General features: G+C 54.4%; 2 protein-coding genes across 5 annotated transcripts; both read left to right on the forward strand.

Annotated features, from left to right (window-relative positions):
* Positions 1–1,379: 1,379 nt before the first annotated feature.
* On the forward strand, positions 1,380–15,584 carry ATN1 (atrophin 1). 4 transcript variants are annotated; one of them, XM_084765058.1, is made up of 11 exons: positions 1,406–1,530; positions 2,192–2,261; positions 7,434–7,609; positions 7,743–7,880; positions 7,999–8,112; positions 9,342–11,353; positions 11,527–11,749; positions 12,004–12,700; positions 14,292–14,435; positions 14,713–14,893; positions 15,026–15,584. In XM_084765058.1, the coding sequence occupies exons 3-11, from the start codon at positions 7,583–7,585 to the stop codon at positions 15,057–15,059; spliced, it is 3,570 nt and encodes a 1,189-aa protein (XP_084621184.1). In that variant the 5' UTR covers positions 1,406–1,530; positions 2,192–2,261; positions 7,434–7,582; the 3' UTR covers positions 15,060–15,584. The 4 variants fall into 4 exon arrangements, with proteins under 4 accessions (XP_084621183.1, XP_084621186.1, XP_084621184.1 ...); XM_084765057.1 differs by lacking the exon at positions 2,192–2,261 and having other exon boundaries at positions 1,380–1,530; XM_084765060.1 differs by lacking the exon at positions 2,192–2,261 and having other exon boundaries at positions 1,380–1,530; positions 9,345–11,353.
* Positions 15,585–16,903: 1,319 nt separating this feature from the next.
* Positions 16,904–18,902, forward strand: LOC311587866 (protein C10). Its single transcript, XM_084765171.1, has 3 exons — positions 16,904–17,252; positions 17,470–17,646; positions 18,678–18,902. The coding sequence occupies exons 1-3, from the start codon at positions 17,201–17,203 to the stop codon at positions 18,827–18,829; spliced, it is 381 nt and encodes a 126-aa protein (XP_084621297.1). The 5' UTR covers positions 16,904–17,200; the 3' UTR covers positions 18,830–18,902.
* Positions 18,903–19,046: the final 144 nt, after the last annotated feature.

Consider the following 19,046-nt stretch of genomic DNA (forward strand, 5'->3'; position numbering starts at 1 on the left):
GTTATGGGGAGCCAGGGCACCTAAGGATGTATGTAGGCCCTTTCCACCTAACGCCCCACTTCATCCCTTCTGTGACCATGACTAAAGATGCTAGTGGTAATGACTTCAAAACACCGATACAGTAGTATATGGAAGGACCCGAGTGACGTTCCAGGGCCTGCCGACCCCATTCTGTCACTTCTCCACAGTGTTCTCCCTTCCCACCTCTAGCTCCTCTCTCTTCCCATCACTGACCCTCCCTCCAGGATGACACAAAGGACCTATTTATCACGTATTTCCTTCCAGATCTCTCTCGTCCATTCTCCTCCACTTTATTTGCCAAAGGAAATAGTTCTTAGTGCGATTGGGAGTCCTCGCCTTCAGGTTTTGTCAACCCACCTGAAACCAGTCTCCCTCCAGAACAGGCATCTGGCTTCACCTTTCTCCGGGCAACCCCTCTTCTCTCCCACAGAGCTATCTCCGGACTTCCCTCCAGCCTTCCTTCATCATCCCCAGATTCTGGTGGTTTGCATTCAACACCAATCACCCCTTAACTTTGTCTCCATTCCAGGAACACCATCCTCTTAGTATGTCTTCATCTTTTCATTCTTCTCCACCCAGGTCCCCAAACTTCCATCGTATTCTCTCCGAATAGCCCCCTAAGCCCCTTTCCAGCCTTAGCTTTCCGGCCCAACCTCTCCATCTTTCCAATATAGCCCATTATCCCAATCTCTACTTCGGTATGCCCCAAACTCCTCCCACCTCACCCCTGCCACAGCCCCTCTAGTCCCCAAACTTCTCTAGCCTCCCCATGTCTGCCTTTAGAGTCCACAGCCCCTCCCACCCAGCCCTCTCCCGCTCGGGGCCCGCGAGCTCCCCACGCTCTACGCCGCGAGGCCCTCTCTCTCCGCGCCCCGGCCGGCTTCGGCCAACTCGCCCGGCGCCTCCCCTTCCCCGATCCTCCTCCCCCCCACTGCCGCGCGCTCCCTCCCTCGCGTCTCCTCCGGGCCCCTCTCTCCACCGTTCCTCCGCGCTCCCTCCTTCTCCCTCTTCCTCCCTGCTCCCATCCCCCTCTCCCGAGCGCCCTCCCTCCGCCGTCCGCTTTCCTGTGCGAGTCGCCGGACGCGCCGCCCAGCCTGTCCGCCGGCCCGCAGCCCCGCGCCGGGCCGGGGCCTCGGGCCAATACGCGTTTCGGGGCTGCTGGCCTCGGGGCGGGCTAGGGGCGCGCGGCACGAGCGGCGGGAGGGCAGGGGGTCGCGGGCCTCGCCGGGGCCCGGAGTGCGGGCGGCGGCGGGCGCGGAGGCGGGCGGCGCAGCGGGGGCGGGCGGCGCGTTCCGGGCGGACGGGCGGGGAGCGCGAGAAGCCGATCGGGGCTGCGAGGGGAGCGGGGCATGGGGGCCGCCCTCCGGGGGGGCCGGGGTCGCCGCCGCCGCCGCCGTGGCGGCGACTGAAGCCGCGCAGCGAGCAGGGACGGGGAGTGGCCGCCGTCTCCGGGAGGCGCCGGAGCCCGACTGCACTCGCAGCTAGCCAGCCGTCCCGAGCCGCTCGCAGGTAAGGTCCGCTGCTGCCTGCCCGGGCCGCCCGGTGGCTCCCCGCCCCCCCCTCCCGGTCCCCCCCCTCCCGCCGCCGCCGCCTCCATTTGTTATTTTCCTGGTCGCGTTCCCCTCACTGCGGGCACGACCGGGCCGGAGGCTGGGGGGCTCAGGGGGTGGGGCCGCCCGGAGGAGGGACGCGGGCCCGGGAGTCGCGAGCTCGGGAGGTGGGGGAGGAGGGTTTCGGGAGGAGGGCAGACCGGGCCGTGCGTCGCCAGGACCAGAGCCTAAAAGGGGAGGAACCCCCGAGGTGGAGACTAGGCGAAGGTAAAACGGGGGATGCTGTGCGGGTGGTTCGCGGAGAAGGCAGGACGGATCGGAGAGATGGCAGCGAGGTGGGGCGTGAAGGCTCCCGAAGCACCACAGGCCCAAGAGCCTCGGTTCCAAAACCTAGGGTTGCGGGTATTAGGAACAGAAGGGAAGTGGGAACCGGGAAAGGGGTGTGGTAGGTGGTAAGACGAGGATTGTAGCTGCCGAGAAGAGGAGGATTGAACCCGGCAGGGGTGGTGGTGGTGGAGAAGGACTAGGAGAGGCCCAGCTAGGAGAAGCTGGACGTTTTCAGGGGTGGAAATGGGAAGGCTGTATCTTTTGTGACTCAGTTTTCTTTTCCCCCACTCCAGTTCACCTCTGACCCTGTTTTCATAATCCCAGACCTAGTTACTTCGTGAAGGGGCACTGAGGCTTGGCAGTGTGAGTCCTCCTAACACCAATAAGAAAGGCAGGAATACTGAAGGAAGAATTAGGAAGGTTGGGAGGATTGGGCAATCGTGGAGGCATTCCAAGGAATTGTGACCTCCACCCTCATCCCCAGAGCACTGGGCCCCACAGCTGGGCTCTATCTGGGAGGCCGTCCGTCGTTACTGCTTTGATGGCAGAGGTCTCTCTTTGTGCCTGGGGGCAGGTTACCCTAAAGCTCCCTTCCCTGAGGGTACCGTGGGAAGGTCGGAGTTGCGTTGGCAACTAAGGTGGTAATAATGGCTGCCAGATGGACCCCTGGGATGATCTCTTGAGGGGCACTTTTTTTTCACCCATTTGTTGCCATGGCAGTGATGCAGTGGGAAGTCCACTAGGTGGGGATTCGGTATGTGGACTGGACCTCAAGCCTGTAGCCATGTCCTGGGGGCTCTTGGTGGGGTTTTGCGAGATGGCTAAGAAGGTGCACCCTTCTGCCCCAGAAGTCTGTTGGACTGGGTAGCCCTGTTGCTGCAGGTTGTTCCTGCAGGCGTCTATCTGGGTATGACAGGAAGATGAAAGTATTGTTACTCTAGCTATACGATCTTGGGCTGGGGGTAGCTCAGTGCCAGCGTTGTTTCCTAGTATGCATACACAGGCCCTGAGTTTGAGCTTCAGAACCAAACGAAATAAAGAACCAAGTTATATCATCCTGGGCAGTTTCTTCTGGCCTCTTGCCACCTGTGTGTCTTGCAAATGGTTGACTTTTTAAAACTATTTTATTTTCCTGAATTCCTCTTTGGACCTCTCTTTCTTGTTGTCAGTTCTCGGGGTGACCCCTCCACTCAGCTACTCCTTGGCCTTTCACTTTTCTGAACTTACTGAAATGGCATGGCTCTCCATGCCTGTCTCAGGTGAGGGCAGCCCAAGGGAAAGGCCATGACACAGCCTAGAGTACAGCAAGATGCTCCGGAAGGGGAGCCAGGAGACTGGGGCATACCTCTGGCTGTACCTCGGTGACCTTGGGCAAGTCACTTCTCTTGTCTGTGAGCTTCACCTCTGTTGTGTGATGACACAGCGTCTGTGGTTCCTTCAACGGTCCTGGGTTCTAACAAGGCTTAGGATACTGCTTTGCTGTCTGCCGGTCTGTGCTTCATGGACATACATAGCCTGGCCGGTCAAGAATGATAGAGGCTGGCCGGTGACCCTGAAATACACTCCGTAAGTTCTTCCCCGGAGAGCCTGTAATATAGACATTTTCTGACATTCATGTCACATTTGTTCCTTATTTTCTGTTTTTTTTGGAGGGGGGGAATGTAATTGCACTTATTTATTTTTGTGTGTGCAGTGGTGCACATGTGGAGGTCAAAGGGTAACTTGGGTTGGGTTCTCTTCTACCATGTGGGTCGCATGGGTCATTTGGTTTTTTGTTTGTTTGTTTGTTTGTTTTTAACTCACTACCTAAGGAAATGACCTTGAACTAGTGATCTCCCTGCCTCTACCTTTGATACCTGAAACTGCAGACATTCACCACACCCTGTTTTATAAGGATCTAAACCAGGGCTTCATGAATGCTACTCCCCCACCCCCACCCCCCTCCATCCACCGATGCTTACTTATGGACTCTTTACTGGTTTCTCACTTCCCTTGCCTTCTGAGTTTGGTCTTCCTTGCTTTAGGTAGGGAAGGCAAGTATGTGCAGTTGCACAGGGCTGATACTTTATAACTGTTAGTTAGTGACAGCCTTCCAGCCAAGATGGAGTGCCACTTGGTGTTGCAGTGCGCCTCGCCTGCATTCGGACTTACCTATGATCTGATCAGTTCCCTCCCTCCCTCTGCCACTCCTTATCCCAGGAATTTCTGCCTGGTTTGTTGACTGTTTTTTTCCCTTCCAAAGCTACTCATTGCAAATTTAATCAGATTTCGCCTGATTAAAAAAGGTAAGAAAGGCTCACAGTGATTGCTCTGTTCTCCAAGGCACTTCGGTTGTATTTTTTGACCTTTCGGCTCTTTTAGGATCCAAACTGACTTGGTGAACTGGTTCTGTGATGGGCGGAGATGGGTACCCTGTTTGGGGAGGTGGGGGGGTGCGCTGGTAAAGAGCCAGGCACAAGAAGTCACCTTTGTTGTTATTCTTGTTTTTTAAATAATTTATTCAGATTACACCTGATTGTTATCCCCTCACTTGTATTCCACCCCCCCACCCCACCCCCCCTGTCATTCTTGTTAACGATTTCTTCTGCTTAGTACTGTTCTTTGGAAATTTGTTTATTCTCCCTCCTCTTTTCATTTGTGGTTTCTTTTTCTGAGAGAGGGTTGTGCTACTTAGACTGGCCTTGAACTTGCTATTTGCCAAGGGTGGCTGAGTGTCACCAGGCCTGGTGATGTGTACTACTCTAAAACCAACCCACAAAACAACTAGAAAATATATAAAGGAAAACTATGACAATAGCATTTTTTGCTTTTAAAATATCTTACAGGCTGGGGCATGGTGGCACACACTTTTAGTCCTAGCTCTCAGGAGGTACAGGCAAGCAGATATCTGTGAGTTCAAGGCCAGCCTGCCTCTGAGAAGCGGGTGGAGAGAGAAAGGGATGCTGGAGAGATCGCTTCGTGGTTTAGAGCACTTGTTGCTCATCCAGAGTACCTAGGTTCTAGTCTCGGCTCCAAATGACAGCTCACACCACCCTAACTGTAGTTGCAGGGGATCTGTTAGCCTCTTCTGACCTCCTCAGGGACTAGGCACACACGTGGTACACACACATACATCCAGGCAAAACACTCATACATAGTAAATGAAAACTTAAAGATGTGTGGGTGGTATTATGGAGGGATTTGACAAGTACCAAGGGCCGGAAATGCAGATCAAGGTGCTTGAGGTCCAGGGTTCAGAGCGTAGCACCAAGTAAGCCTGTAATCCTGGCCGGGGAGTGAGGCCGGAGGGCCAGGAGGTGAGCACAGCTGAAAGTGGCTGGCTGTGGTGACAGCGATAGATAGATGGCGGTATCCATATTTGTAGTGCTGGATACAGGTAGATAGATAGGCTGGTGATGCCAAGTGAGAAGACAAGCTTAAGATTTGTAAATCTAGGCCGGGTGTGGTGTCGTACACCTTTAATCCTAGTACTCGGGAGGAAGAGGCAGGTGGATTGCTGTGAGTTCGAGGCCAGCCTGGTCTACAAAGTGAGTTCAGGACAGCCAAGGCTACACAGAGAAACCCTGTCTCAAAATAAACAAAAAAAAACAAAACAAAAAAACCCCACCCACCCACCCAAACAAACAAACAAACAAAAAAACAAAGAAAGAAAGAAAGAAAAAGAAATATTTTGAGTTAGTCCAGGCTATGGTGGCATATGCTTTTAATCCCAGCACTGGGAAGGCAGGTGGATCTGAGTTCTGGACCTGCCTGGTCTTCAGAGTGAATTCCAGAACAACCAAGGCTACACAGAGAAACCCCGACCCCATCCCCCTCCCCCCCAAAACTTTTTTTTGAGTTGGGCTGGTGAGATGGCTCACTGGGTCAAGGCACTTGCTGCAAAGCCTGACAACAGGAGTTTGTTTGATCCCTAGGTCCCCCATGGTGAGAAGGGAGAACTGACCTCTGATCTCCAAACATACATTATAGCATGCTCATACCTGTCCCCTCAGCCAGCCAGCCAGCCAGTATATTTTGAGTCTGCCTAGTGTGAAAGCTTTGACATTTCTTTTAAGCCCAGGAAACACGAACATAGTCATCCCTTGCGATCTGGGGAATTTGTCCCAGTACACTCCACACACAGCAAAATGAACACACTCAACTCCCGTGGCTGTTTATCCCTGCACACACTCTCCCATCATGTGAAGATCATATACAGTAGCCAGTCCCACGTGTTCGTTAAAGTCTACCTGTTCAAAGCCGAGGCTACAAACCGTTGTAGACCTAGCTACCTGCCGCCGCACAGAGGTGAACAATGGTTGGCTGGTGAAAGCAGGAAGAGGAACTAAGGCTTGTGAAAAGGTGGGACACAAGCCGGCCGTGGTGGCGCACGCCTTTAACCTCAGCACTCGGGAGGCAGAGGCAGGCGGATCTCTGTGAGTTAAAGGCCAGCCTGGTCAACATAGTGAGTTCCAGGACAGCCAAGGCCGCACAGAGAAACCCCATCTGGGAGAACAAAAACCTAAATAACAACCGCCCCACCCTGTAAGACTACTAGATAATGCATCCTTCTGAGGCTGTCTGAGTGCTGGGCAGTTCTGAAGATGCCCAGCTTTGGGGTTGATGTTGGTGAGGCAGTGCTGCTCGAGACTGCAGATAGGACACATTTTTTTTTTTCTGCACCATCTTATATAAAAAAAAGATTCTTATCTGTGTGACTGATCTAGGCCTTCTTAGAATTCTCTCTGACTTCGGAGGAAAGTTGAGAAGAGCGATCGTGGCCTTTGAAGTTGGATTGCTGAGGGCTTGGCTCTGGCTTCGTCGTCGCCGCTCTTCCCTGTGGCCGGTGGGGCAGGTCACAGCCACAGTTTGAGCCTCAGTTTCCTCACTTCCTCATGCCCACGTTAGAGTGTGACCTCAGAGACGTTACAGGAAATCATTATATAGAGGGCTTGACACAAAGGAGACATTCGGTGACCTAGCCCTTCAGCCTCGCTTCTTCCTGCTTTGGAGTTTGTAAGGCTCTGGAATTCATGAGTGCACAAATGTTTTGTTTTGTTTTGTTTTGACACGGGAGTTTGCTGTCTAGATTAGGCTGACCTTGAATGTGTGATGACCACACTGCAGCCTTCTGAGTGCTGGCATTACAGCCCCCACCACCATACCAGGCCACAGGTCTTTTTTAGGGCTGTGAAGGGTAAAATCCTGCTGTGTTAGGCTGGGGCTCATAGGTACATCTGATTTTTTTTTTTCTTTTCTTTTCTCCAAGACAGGGTTTCTCTGTATAGCCTTGGGTGTCCTAGACTCACTTTGTAAACCAGGCTGGCCTCCCAACTCACAGAGACCTGCCTGCCTCTGTCTCCCCAGTGCTGGGATTAAAGACGTGTGCTATCACGCTCAGCACATCTGAATTTTTGGAAGAGATATAAGAATTTCCTTCCCTTATCTGATGGAGGAGTCACAGTCTCTTGTGGTCTCTGTCACCTGACCCCAGTGCAGCTTCAGCCCCTACTGTTTCTGCTACAACATGAAGACGCTGATGGTTTTTCCTAACAGGTTTCACTGAACACACCCTGCAAGTACCACGTGCCCACAACCGCTCCCAGCTTCCCAGGACACAGCTGTGGGGAGCTTGGGGCACAGCAGACAAGTTTCTGTATTCAGCTGCCCAGGCAGAGGAGAATGGGGTCTCCACAGCCTGAAGAATGAAGACACGACAGAATAAAGACTCGGTGAGTAGACGCCATCGTAAGCAATATCACGGGCTGGGGCAGGAAAGCTAGGAGGAAGAATTGAAACAGTCTGTATAGCCTAAAATTAGGTGCAATGTAATAAAAACACTACCTGCATCCCTCCTGCCCTCAGATGTCAATGAGGAGTGGACGGAAGAAAGAGGCCCCCGGGCCCCGGGAAGAGCTGAGATCAAGGGGCCGGGCCTCCCCTGGAGGGGTCAGCACATCCAGTAGCGATGGTAAAGCTGAGAAATCCAGGCAGACAGCCAAGGTATTCCGTCCTCTGGTCTCCACGGGTGCGCGGCACTGCAGCTGAGGGGTGTTTTGGGGGCTTCAGGTCTGGCAGAGCCTTGAGGTAGAAGACGAGAGTGTTCTCTTCTTCCTAACAGAAGGCCCGAGTAGAGGAAACCTCCACCCCGAAGGCCAACAAGCAGGGCCGGAGTGAGGAGATCTCAGAGAGTGAAAGTGAGGAGACCAGCGCACCCAAAAAGTCCAAAACTGAGGTCAGAGACCTTGTAACTATCGTGTCGTTTTCTGACTATTCTTTCTCCAGACTTCTTGTGTGCATTGTTCCTGCCTAGGTAGGAAAGTGCTGTCTTGGTGTGTTATTTGGGCGGTTCTGTCTGTAGTATGGTGGACGGCTTGTGGAACTCTAGTTAGAACACTAAAGGGACTGGAAAGGTAGGGAAGGGAATTACAGTGCAAAGAAGAAGTAAGCTATAAGGAGGATGCAGAAGTGCTCTACCTAGTACATAGTGCTCAGTCCAAGCACCTAATAACATCTAAAAGCAGGTGAACCTCTCTTATCCTAGCATTCAGAAGGTGGAGGCAGGAAAATAAAAACTCAAGGTCATTCTGGCAGTAAGGGCAAACATATTTAATCCCAGCACTCAGGAACCAGAGGCAAGCCAGCCTTGTCTACAAAGAGAGTTCTAGGACAGCCAGGGCTATCCCACAGAGAAACCCTGTTTTGAAACAAAACAGAACAAAAACAAATATCAAAAATAAAAGAAAGAAGGGGGCGCGGTGCTTGGATAAATGGTCCATCAGTTGAGAGCACTGGCTGCTCTTCCAGAGGAACGTGGTTCAATTCCCAGCACCCACATGGCACCTCACAACTGTCTGTAACTCCAGTTCCAGGGGATCCAACATCCTCATACAGATATGCATGTGGGCAAAACACCAGTGTATGCTGGGTGGTGGCAGTGCATGCCTTTAATCCCAGCACTCGGGAGGCAGAGGCAGGCGGGTTCGAGGCCAGCCTGTTCTACAAAGTGAGTCCAGGACAGCCGTTGGGACCCATGTATGCTGGTGGAGGTGAGACAGAGAAACTGTGTCTCAAAAAACAAAAAACAAAACAAAAAAACCCCCACCAGTATACATAAAACAAATCTGTACACCCCCACCCCCCGCAAAGGAAACCAAGCATTTGGAAATAGCTAGAGGAGGCCTGAGAGGAGAGGGTCCTCGTCAGATGGCAAAGGTCAGCAGTCGGCTGTGAAGGGACAGGGTTTGAGATGGACACTTGAGAAAGACTAGGGTTTGACAAGGAAGGAGATGTGTCGACTATTAGGAAGCAGGTAAGATGTGGGAGACGCTAGGTGACAGACGGTGGCTTCACGCGAGCCTCCCCATCACCGTGTAGCACAGCACTACTGTGAAGAGGAAATAACTGTGGGAGGTAAGTTTGAATCCTGGGAGAAGAGGAAAACTTAGCCCTCTTCCCTGACAGCAGGAGCTCCCTAGGCCACAGTCCCCCTCGGATCTCGACAGCCTGGATGGGCGGAGCATTAATGATGACGGCAGCAGTGACCCTCGGGACATAGATCAGGATAACAGAAGCACATCCCCCAGCATCTACAGCCCCGGAAGTGTGGAGAATGACTCGGATTCATCTTCTGGCCTCTCCCAGGGCCCGCCCCGCCCCTACCACCCACCCCCACTCTTTCCTCCTTCTCCTCCCCCGCCAGACAGCACTCCCCGACAGCCAGAGCCTGGCTTTGAACCCCATCCTTCTGTGCCGCCTACTGGATATCATGCTCCGATGGAGCCCCCCACATCTCGATTATTCCAGGGCCCACCTCCTGGAGCCCCTCCCCCACACCCACAGCTCTACCCAGGGAATACTGGTGGAGGTGTTTTATCTGGGCCCCCCATGGGTCCCAAAGGGGGAGCAGCTGCCTCTTCAGTGGGTGCCCCTAGTGGAGGCAAGCAGCATCCCCCACCCACCACCCCAATTCCAATACCAAGCTCTGGGGCCAGTGGTGCCCCTCCAGCAAAGCCGCCCAATGCACCAGTTGGCGGTGGGAACTTACCTTCTGCTCCACCGACAGCCACTTTCCCCCATGTGACACCAAACCTGCCTCCTCCGCCTGCCCTGAGACCCCTCAACAATGCCTCAGCCTCCCCTCCTGGCATGGGGGCTCAGCCAATCCCTGGGCACCTGCCCTCTCCCCATGCCATGGGGCAGGGCATGAGTGGACTTCCTCCTGGCCCAGAGAAGGGTCCAAATCTGGCTCCTTCGCCCCACCCTCTGCCCCCAGCTTCCTCCTCTGCTCCGGGACCCCCAATGCGGTACCCTTATTCATCCTCTAGTAGCTCAGCAGCAGCTTCTTCTAGTTCCTCCTCCTCTTCCTCCGCCTCCCAGTACCCAGCTTCCCAGGCCCTGCCCAGTTACCCTCACTCCTTCCCTCCACCAACCAGTATGTCTGTCTCTAATCAGCCACCCAAGTACACCCAGCCCTCCCTCCCATCCCAGGCTGTGTGGAGCCAGGGCCCACCACCTCCTCCTCCTCCTCCTCCCTATGGCCGCCTCTTGGCCAACAACAATACCCATCCAGGGCCTTTCCCTCCTACCGGGGGTCAACCCACAGCCCACCCACCAGCTCCTACACATCACCATCACCAGCAGCAGCAACAACAGCAGCAGCAGCAACAACAACAGCAACATCATCACGGAAACTCTGGGCCCCCTCCACCTGGAGCATACCCTCCTCACCCCCTAGAGAGCAGTAGCTCCCACCATGCACACCCTTACAACATGTCACCCTCCCTGGGGTCTTTGAGGCCCTACCCACCAGGGCCAGCACACCTGCCTCCACCTCATGGCCAGGTGTCCTATAACCAAGCAGGTCCCAACGGTCCCCCGGTTTCCTCTTCCTCCAACTCTTCCAGCGGCGCTTCCTCTCAAGCCTCTTACTCGTGTCCACACCCCTCCTCATCCCAGGGACCCCAAGGGTCACCCTACCCCTTCCCGCCAGTTCCTCCAGTCACCACCTCTTCAGCTACTCTTTCCACTGTCATCGCCACCGTGGCTTCCTCGCCAGCAGGCTATAAGACGGCCTCACCACCTGGGCCCCCTCAGTACAGCAAGAGAGCCCCATCCCCAGGGTCCTACAAGACAGCCACCCCGCCTGGATACAAGCCAGGGTCACCACCCTCCTTCAGAACAGGGACCCCACCCGGCTATCGAGGCACCTCTCCGCCAGCAGGCCCAGGGACCTTCAAACCAGGCTCGCCCACTGTGGGGCCAGGGCCCCTGCCACCTGCGGGGCCTTCGAGTTTGTCATCTCTGCCTCCACCACCCGCGGCCCCGGCGACAGGGCCGCCCCTGACTGCCACGCAGATCAAACAGGAGCCAGCGGAAGAATACGAAGCCCCCGAGAGCCCGGTGCCTCCGGCTCGCAGCCCCTCGCCCCCTCCCAAGGTGGTAGACGTGCCCAGCCACGCCAGCCAGTCCGCCAGGTGAGCAACCGTGCGGCGGGGGGTGGGGTGGGGATCTGGAAGCGGAAGGCGAAGGGGCGACAGGGAGCCTCGAGTTCACGTTCTCCGTGCTACTAAGAGTTGGGAGACACGAGCTGGTGGGGACTGCTTTTTCTTTTTTTTGAGGCTCGGGCTCACACTTGTGCGCCCGGCAGGTTCAATAAGCACTTGGACCGTGGCTTCAACTCGTGCGCGCGCAGCGACCTGTACTTCGTGCCGCTGGAGGGCTCCAAGCTGGCCAAGAAGCGCGCCGACCTGGTGGAGAAAGTGCGGCGCGAGGCCGAGCAGCGCGCGCGCGAGGAGAAGGAGCGCGAGCGCGAGCGGGAACGCGAGAAGGAGCGCGAGCGCGAGAAGGAGCGCGAGCTGGAGCGCAGTGTGGTGAGTGCGTCACAAGGTGCGCCGCGCGCCTCGCCCGGTTCCCGGGCTTCGCGGCGCCGCTCGCTACGCCGCCTGGCGGAGGGGAGGAGCCACTGCAGCCCCGAAAGCTCAGGTTTCCAGGCAAAAGAAAAAATGTGATGTGGGATGGGGCACATTGGTTTTCGATCACTGAGGACAGATGGGCAACCTGGGGCCAGTAGCTAACTGTTTCTCGTATTCGCTATTTTGACTCCACTTGTTTCTGTATCCTACAGAAGTTGGCCCAGGAGGGCCGTGCTCCAGTGGAGTGCCCGTCTCTGGGTCCAGTACCCCACCGGCCTCCTTTTGAACCTGGTAGCGCTGTGGCTACGGTGCCCCCTTACCTGGGTCCTGATACTCCAGCCCTGCGCACTCTCAGCGAATACGCCCGACCTCATGTCATGTCTCCTGGCAATCGCAACCACCCATTCTATGTGCCCTTGGGGGCAGTGGACCCGGGGCTTCTGGGTTACAATGTCCCAGCCCTGTACAGCAGCGACCCAGCTGCCCGAGAACGGGAGCGGGAAGCCCGTGAACGTGACCTCCGTGACCGCCTCAAGCCTGGCTTTGAGGTGAAGCCTAGTGAGCTGGAACCCCTCCATGGGGTCCCCGGGCCAGGCCTGGATCCCTTCCCCCGACACGGGGGCCTGGCTCTACAACCTGGGCCACCTGGCCTGCATCCTTTCCCTTTTCATCCGAGCCTGGGGCCCCTGGAGCGAGAACGGCTAGCTTTAGCGGCAGGGCCAGCCCTGCGTCCCGACATGTCTTATGCTGAGCGGCTGGCAGCTGAAAGGCAGCATGCAGAAAGGGTGGCAGCCCTGGGCAATGACCCACTGGCTCGGCTGCAGATGCTCAACGTGACTCCCCATCACCACCAGCACTCCCATATTCACTCTCACCTTCACCTGCACCAGCAGGATGCCATCCATGCAGGTAAGACACCATTTCCTGCTTTGGACTGTGGCTCCATTGTATCCTGTTCCTCCGGCCAGAATTTTCCTCCCCTGGTCCGGCCTCAGTCACCCTCTCCTGAGATTACTGTTCTGATCTTTGCTTCCTCACTTTCCTTCCCACTCTCTCACACCCTCTTTATAGTCCAGCCTTGTACCCTTGACAGCAGAGCAGGCTGGAGCCTTTCGAAGGACCATCTTATCTACGGCCCTCTTCCTCCAAGCCCCTCACACAGCAGCGTTCTTGTTTCTCTGTACAAATCTTGTTTGTCGCCAGCATGTCCTTTCCTTATAGCTAGGGGGTCTTCTGTGTTTCGGCCCATCTGTAGGCTTAGAACTTTTTGTTTGTTTGTTTTTTGTTTTTCTTTTTAAAGATTTATTTATTATTTATACAGTATTCTGCCCACACGCCTGCCTGCCCACCACAAGAAGATACCAGATCTCATTACAGGTGGTTGTAAACCACCATGTGGTTGCTGAGAATTGAACTCGTGACCTTCAGAAGAGCAGAGGTGCTCTTAACCATTGAGCCATCTCTCCAGCCCCATGTTTTTTGTTTTTCGAGACAGGTTTTCTCTGTAGCCTTGGCTGTCCTGGACTCATTATGTAGTCCAGGCTGGCCTCGAACTCACCAAGATCTGCCTGCCTCTGCCTCCCGAGTGCTGGGATTTAAAGATTTAGAGCCTTTTAGGAAAGCCCATATAGCGTTGGTTTTGGTGCCATAGGCAATAATGAGCTTTACTGTCTTACTAAAGTACGTAGAGCCCAGGACACTGCCTGCTTGGCCTTTAGACTTGTTCTGTTTTAGTTCCTTGTTTCTTCTTTCCCTCCTACCTTTTCCCTTGTTAGAGCTTTATTTATTTAGTAAGAAAGTATGTAAAACAAGAGGCTTTTGACATTTTTGTACATTGTCCCCTGTTCATATCCAACTGGCCTCTTAATATTTCTTGTTTTTCTGGGTTTTTATTTGTTTGGTTTTGTTTTTTGTTTTTTGTTTTGTTTTGTTTTTTGAGACAGGGTTTCTCAGTGTAGCCCTGGCTGTCCCGGACTCTCTTTGTAGACCCGGCGGGCCTTGAAATCCCAGAGATCCACCTGCCTCTGCCTCCCTGAGTGCTGGGATTACAGGGGCGTACCACCGTATCCAGCCCTGTTTTCATTTCTTAAATTTTAAAAAAAGAAAATGTTTCCTAAACATATTCTTCATCCCTTCAAAGTAACCTGGTCTTGTCTTTGCTCGCCGGCGCTCTGTGCTAACTGCAGTCTCCTGGCTTCAGTCATCTGTCTGCACACTGTCTGCACACTGTCTTCACACTGTCTTCACACTGTCTGCACACTGTCTGCACACTGTCTGCACACTGTCTTCGCACTGTCTGCACACTGTCTGCACACTGTCTGCATACTGTCTGCACACTGTCTTCTGTCCATCACCCAGGCCTTTAGCTCCTCTCTCCTGGCTTCAGTCCACTTTGGGCCCTTTGTGCCCATCTCGCCTCAGGCTGAACCCCTTCCACCCCCATGCATGCTTGTCCCTAACCCTGCCTCCTGGTGACACCGTCCTCTTCTCTGCCCTCCAGCCTCCGCCTCGGTGCACCCTCTCATTGACCCCCTGGCCTCAGGGTCTCACCTTACCCGGATCCCCTACCCAGCTGGGACCCTCCCTAACCCCCTTCTTCCTCACCCTCTGCACGAGAACGAAGTTCTTCGTCACCAGCTCTTTGGTAAGGATGGAGGTCGGGATGGAGAGGCTCGAGTGAGGGACGGCCTGGAACAGAGGCACTCGGGTGGTGGAACGGGCTGAGTGGAGTTTGCAGAGAGATGTGTGCAGCTAAGCTGAGGCCCTTCTACAGAGCCTCAAGGCCGAGGGCCAGGCAAAGCGGTTAGGCCTGATAGGCGGTGTAACTTTACATTTTAGCCGTAGCTTCCTCCGACTTCCTGGAGAGTAGTGGCTGACCGTCCTCAGCCGCCAGTCATAACTCCTGTGCTTTCTTCTCACAGCTGCCCCTTACCGGGACCTGCCAGCCTCCCTTTCTGCCCCCATGTCGGCAGCTCATCAGCTGCAGGCCATGCACGCCCAGTCAGCCGAGCTGCAGCGCTTGGCGCTGGAACAGCAGCAGTGGCTACATGCCCATCACCCATTGCACAGCGTGCCACTACCTGCCCAGGAAGACTACTACAGGTACTGTGGGTTGTCCCCGGAGCAGAAGGGGAGGTGGGCTGTGGGTGTGGTACAGCAGGGATGCCGGGCTCTGTGGAGGGGGAGCCGTCCTTTCTCAGTCTCATCTCTATGACGCGTTGCCTCTTTATCCAGTCACCTGAAGAAGGAAAGCGACAAGCCGCTGTAGAACCTGCCATCCAGAGAGCACCCACTGCTCCTTCATCCAGACCTTGGAGGACCCTCCCCCAACCTTTTGACCCCACCCCACCCCACCCCCAAGCCGAGGAGAGGGTGACGCCCACTTGCAGAGTTTCTGCAGCTGCGCAGAGGGAAGAGGGGACAGACAAGGCCTAGGCCCCGGCTTGTGTGCAGAGCTGTGAAGTGGCGAGGGTGGGGACAGAAAGTGCACAGTATCTTGGACCAGGTCCCTCCTCCTGTCCCCTGCTTTTCTTCTCCTCTATGCCCAATGGTTGGTGGCCACCGCCCCTCCCCTAACCCGTTGGTGTGATTATTTCATCTGTTAGACGTGGCTGTTTTGTGTAGCATTGTGTGCTGCCCCTGCTCCGTCCCTGTGTGTGCACCCCCTCGGCGATATGTGCCCCTTGCCTATCCCACATTAATAATTTATATTATATAAATATCTATATGATGCTCTTTAAAAAACATCCTGACCAAAACCAACCAAACAAAAACATCCTCACAGTCCCCCAGGGATATGTCTGTGACTTGTTTTTTGGGGGTGGGTGGGGAGGGCGGGTGTGGGTGCTGGTGGGTGCGGGGAGGGCGAGAGAAAGTGGGGAGGGATGGGGTTTTCTTACGGAAACTGAAGAGTTGGACAGGATCTTTCTTGATTTTTGGATTCTCAGCTATACTTATGGGGGCGCCCAAGATTGGGAAGTTAAGGCAGCTGAGGTCTTTCAGAGCAAGAACAGGATCACAGCAAGCATGACCAAACCTAAAATCTATAAAGACCCAGGAAGTCCCTATGTCCCTGATCTAAGGGTGCCACCAGAGTGCCTCACAGACAGCTTCAGAGATGTGCCTTCACTTCTATAGCACAGTTCGATAAGTGGTTTTGAAACAGTTGAGTTTACATAACTTCAGTGGGCCAATAAGATTAGTTTTGAGGCATTTAAAAAAGATTTGTTTATTTAGTTTTTTTGAGACAGGGTTTCTATGTAGCCCTGGCTGTCCTGGACTCGCACTGTAGACCAGGCTAACCGGTCAGCCTCTGCCTCCCACGTGCTGAGATTAAAGGCATGTGCTACTGGGCCAGGCTAAAGATTTATTTTTAATTGTGTATGTGTTTGTATCTGTGCTCCTGGATGTAAGGGCCCAACAGAGGTCAGAAGAGGGTGTTGGATCCCTTGTAGCTTGCATTGCAACAGTTCAGAATTACCAATTTTCTAACTCCTCTGTGTAACAGCCCTGGCCATCCTGGACTCGATTTGTGAACCAGGCTGGCCTTGAACTCACAGAGATCCGCCTGCCTCCTGAATGCTGGGATTAAAGGCGTGCGCCGTGGAGCCCACCTCCCTCTATTTTTCATGAGGGCCGGGTAGAGCAGGCTGGCCTTTAACTAGTGATTTGGCACACTATACCCTACCCGGTCAGGCCTGAGGTTCTGGAGCCCTTGCAGTTTGAGGAGACGGAGGGTTGGCAAGAGCCTGTAAGGATAAGAATACAAGACATCAGGCCACATCGCCTACTACTACATAAGGCCCATTTGCGTCGGCTTTTGCTCGAAGCTTTTATAATTGCGAAGCTTTTTTTTTTTTAAACTAACAGCAAAGGAACGGTGATTGGCTGTTTTCAGCCAATCAGCATTGAGTCATTTGCATAGCTTCTATCAAGTGGTCACAAACTCAAGAAACGATCAATTTTAGTAGTCTTCTAGAATATTATTTACCGAACTGAATAAGAAAGTGTGTCTTGTCATTCACACATTAATGGAAGCATGAGGGATTGACACATTGGTCTCACCCTCACCGAAAGTGGAGTTCGTGTTCTTCCCTGGCTCGCGGCAGACACACTTCCGCCAAGTGTTACAGCTCTTTTTGAATTTGTCTAGCAGGTTTTCTGACTTTTGTCGGAAAACCCTTCCCACTCTCACAGGTCTAAATGACAGTTGCCGTTGCTGGTGGCCCGGGGTGACGGGGTCGGGTTCCGCGGAGGCTCTCTAAAAAGGGCGTGCGTCTATACCGCGCGTAGCAGACACTTCCGCCCCGTACTTCCTTTCCGCCTCCGCCGGCCTTGCAGCCGTGGGGGGAGGCGGCTGGCTGCAGGCTTCTCCGCATCTCCTCTGTATTCCCAGTGTCCAAGTAGCGAATGGCGTCCGCCTCGGCCCAGCCCGCGGCCCTGAGCGCAGAGCAGGCCAAGGGTGAGGAGCCTCGTCTGGGCGTGGGCCGTCCTTACCGGGAGGGCGCGATACTGTCCTTCCCCAACTGGGGGGCCCCTGCCCATCGGGACGAAGGGTCGGGAGGATGAGCCTGTTGGGTTGCGGACGAGGCCTCGGCGCACTAACTCCCTGCCTCTTTCCTCCTCTGGGCTCACCCGCCCTGCTCCGCGGACCTCCCTGGGATGCTGTCGCCTCGCAGTGGTCCTGGCGGAGGTGATCCAAGCGTTCTCGGCTCCAGAGAACGCCGTGCGCATGGACGAGGCTAGAGACAATGCGTGCAACGATATGGGCAAGATGCTGCAGTTCGTGCTGCCCGTCGCCACGCAGATCCAGCAGGAGGTTATTAAAGCCTATGGCTTCAGCTGCGACGGGGAAGGTGGGTCCCACATGCAGTGGCCAAGGGATGGTCTGGGGGGTGGGGCGCATGGTCCGTGGGCCCCTGAGTCGATCCCTTCCTCGCCACAGGGCGGCAGTCACATCAAACATTGGCACTCAGATCCTAGCCTGAGATTGCTTTTTCTTTCTTTCTTTCTTTCTTTCTTTCTTTCTTTCTTTCTTTCTTTCTCTTTTTCTTTCGTTCTCTTTCTTTCTTTCTTTCTTTCTTTCTTTCTTTCTTTCTTTCTTTCTTTCTTTCTTTCCTTCCTTCCTTCCTTCCTCTTTGAAGTTCTAGCTCTTGAATCCAAAGCCCATAAGCTAGGCAACCTCTCCACCACTGAGCTGAGCTCTATCTTCCTAGCTCTCTTTGAGTCAGGTTGCCCAGGCTGGCCTTGAACCAAAGAATCTCCTTTCTCAGCCTTCTGAGTAGGTGATATGACAAGCTTGAGTCACCAGGCATAGCTCTAACCTGAATTCTTGTGTGCCTGACAAGCAGGCTTCCGCAGTGCATTTTGGTTAATAGGTTTGGTGTTGGAGGCTGAATGCTCTCTCTTCCCAAGGACTCATGTTCATTGATTGATTTGGCCTAGCTAGCCAGCCAGGGACTACCTAGAAAACTCATTCATATTTAGTATGCTTGAGACAAAACTGCTAAGCATGGTTTACCAGAGAATGAAAAACAAAACAAAACGAAACGTAATTTTGTTTTCCAAGACAGGATTTCTCTGTGTATCCCTGGAACTCGCTCTGTAGACCAGGCTGGCCTCGAACTCACAGCGGTCCACCTGCCTCTGCCTGCTGAGTGCTGGGATTAAAGGCGTGCGCCGCCATGCCCGGGTGCTTTCGGGCTTTTACATATTGTGTGCAGGTGTGCCTAGTGAAAAATGGAGGAAGGTTGATTGAAGCCACGCAGGACGTCGGCGTGTGTGGTCCTCTCTTGCAGATGGCCGTCTGGCTAGGAGATCCCCTACACTAGGGAACGCCCTGCACACTGGTCTCCAGCAGTGTGGACTGACTTGCTCCCTCTTGCAGGTGTCCTTAAGTTTGCCCGCCTGGTCAAGTCTTATGAAGCCCAGGACCCTGAGATTGCCAGCCTGTCAGGCAAGCTGAAAGCCCTGTTCCTGCCACCCATGACACTGCCGCCTCACGGGCCTGCATCTGGAAGCAGTGTGGCTGCCTCCTGACTTGGTTCTTTGTGCTGCCGTTAGGGGAGAAGCCCCTGTGTTCCAGAGGAAAATAAATGTGCTTGTGACTAAACCTCCGAGTCAGTCATTTGTAGTCCTGACTTGTTGCCTCCTGACTGCCTCTGGCCTATCCCCACCCCGTCAGGTCTAGTCTTTGCAGGGCCCAACCCTGCTCTCAGGAGTCCCAGGCCCCTCCTTCCTTCCCAGGGTGTGGGAG

This window comes from Acomys minous (assembly GCF_964271855.1).
Source record: "Acomys minous genome assembly, chromosome: 17".
NCBI lineage: Eukaryota > Metazoa > Chordata > Mammalia > Rodentia > Muridae > Acomys > Acomys minous.

Bases quoted from the DNA above. Each gene is read 5' to 3' on its own strand.
- LOC311587866 (XM_084765171.1), top strand. From the start codon at position 17,201: ATGGCGTCCGCCTCGGCCCAGCCCGCGGCCCTGAGCGCAGAGCAGGCC. The intron at 17,253-17,469 runs GTGAGGAGCCTC...GTCGCCTCGCAG, and splicing joins GAGCGCAGAGCAGGCCAAGG to TGGTCCTGGCGGAGGTGATC. The intron at 17,647-18,677 runs GTGGGTCCCACA...TCCCTCTTGCAG, and splicing joins CTTCAGCTGCGACGGGGAAG to GTGTCCTTAAGTTTGCCCGC.
- ATN1 (XM_084765057.1), top strand. From the start codon at position 7,583: ATGAAGACACGACAGAATAAAGACTCG. The intron at 8,113-9,341 runs GTCAGAGACCTT...CTTCCCTGACAG, and splicing joins CCAAAAAGTCCAAAACTGAG to CAGGAGCTCCCTAGGCCACA. The intron at 14,436-14,712 runs GTAAGGATGGAG...TTCTTCTCACAG, and splicing joins TCTTCGTCACCAGCTCTTTG to CTGCCCCTTACCGGGACCTG.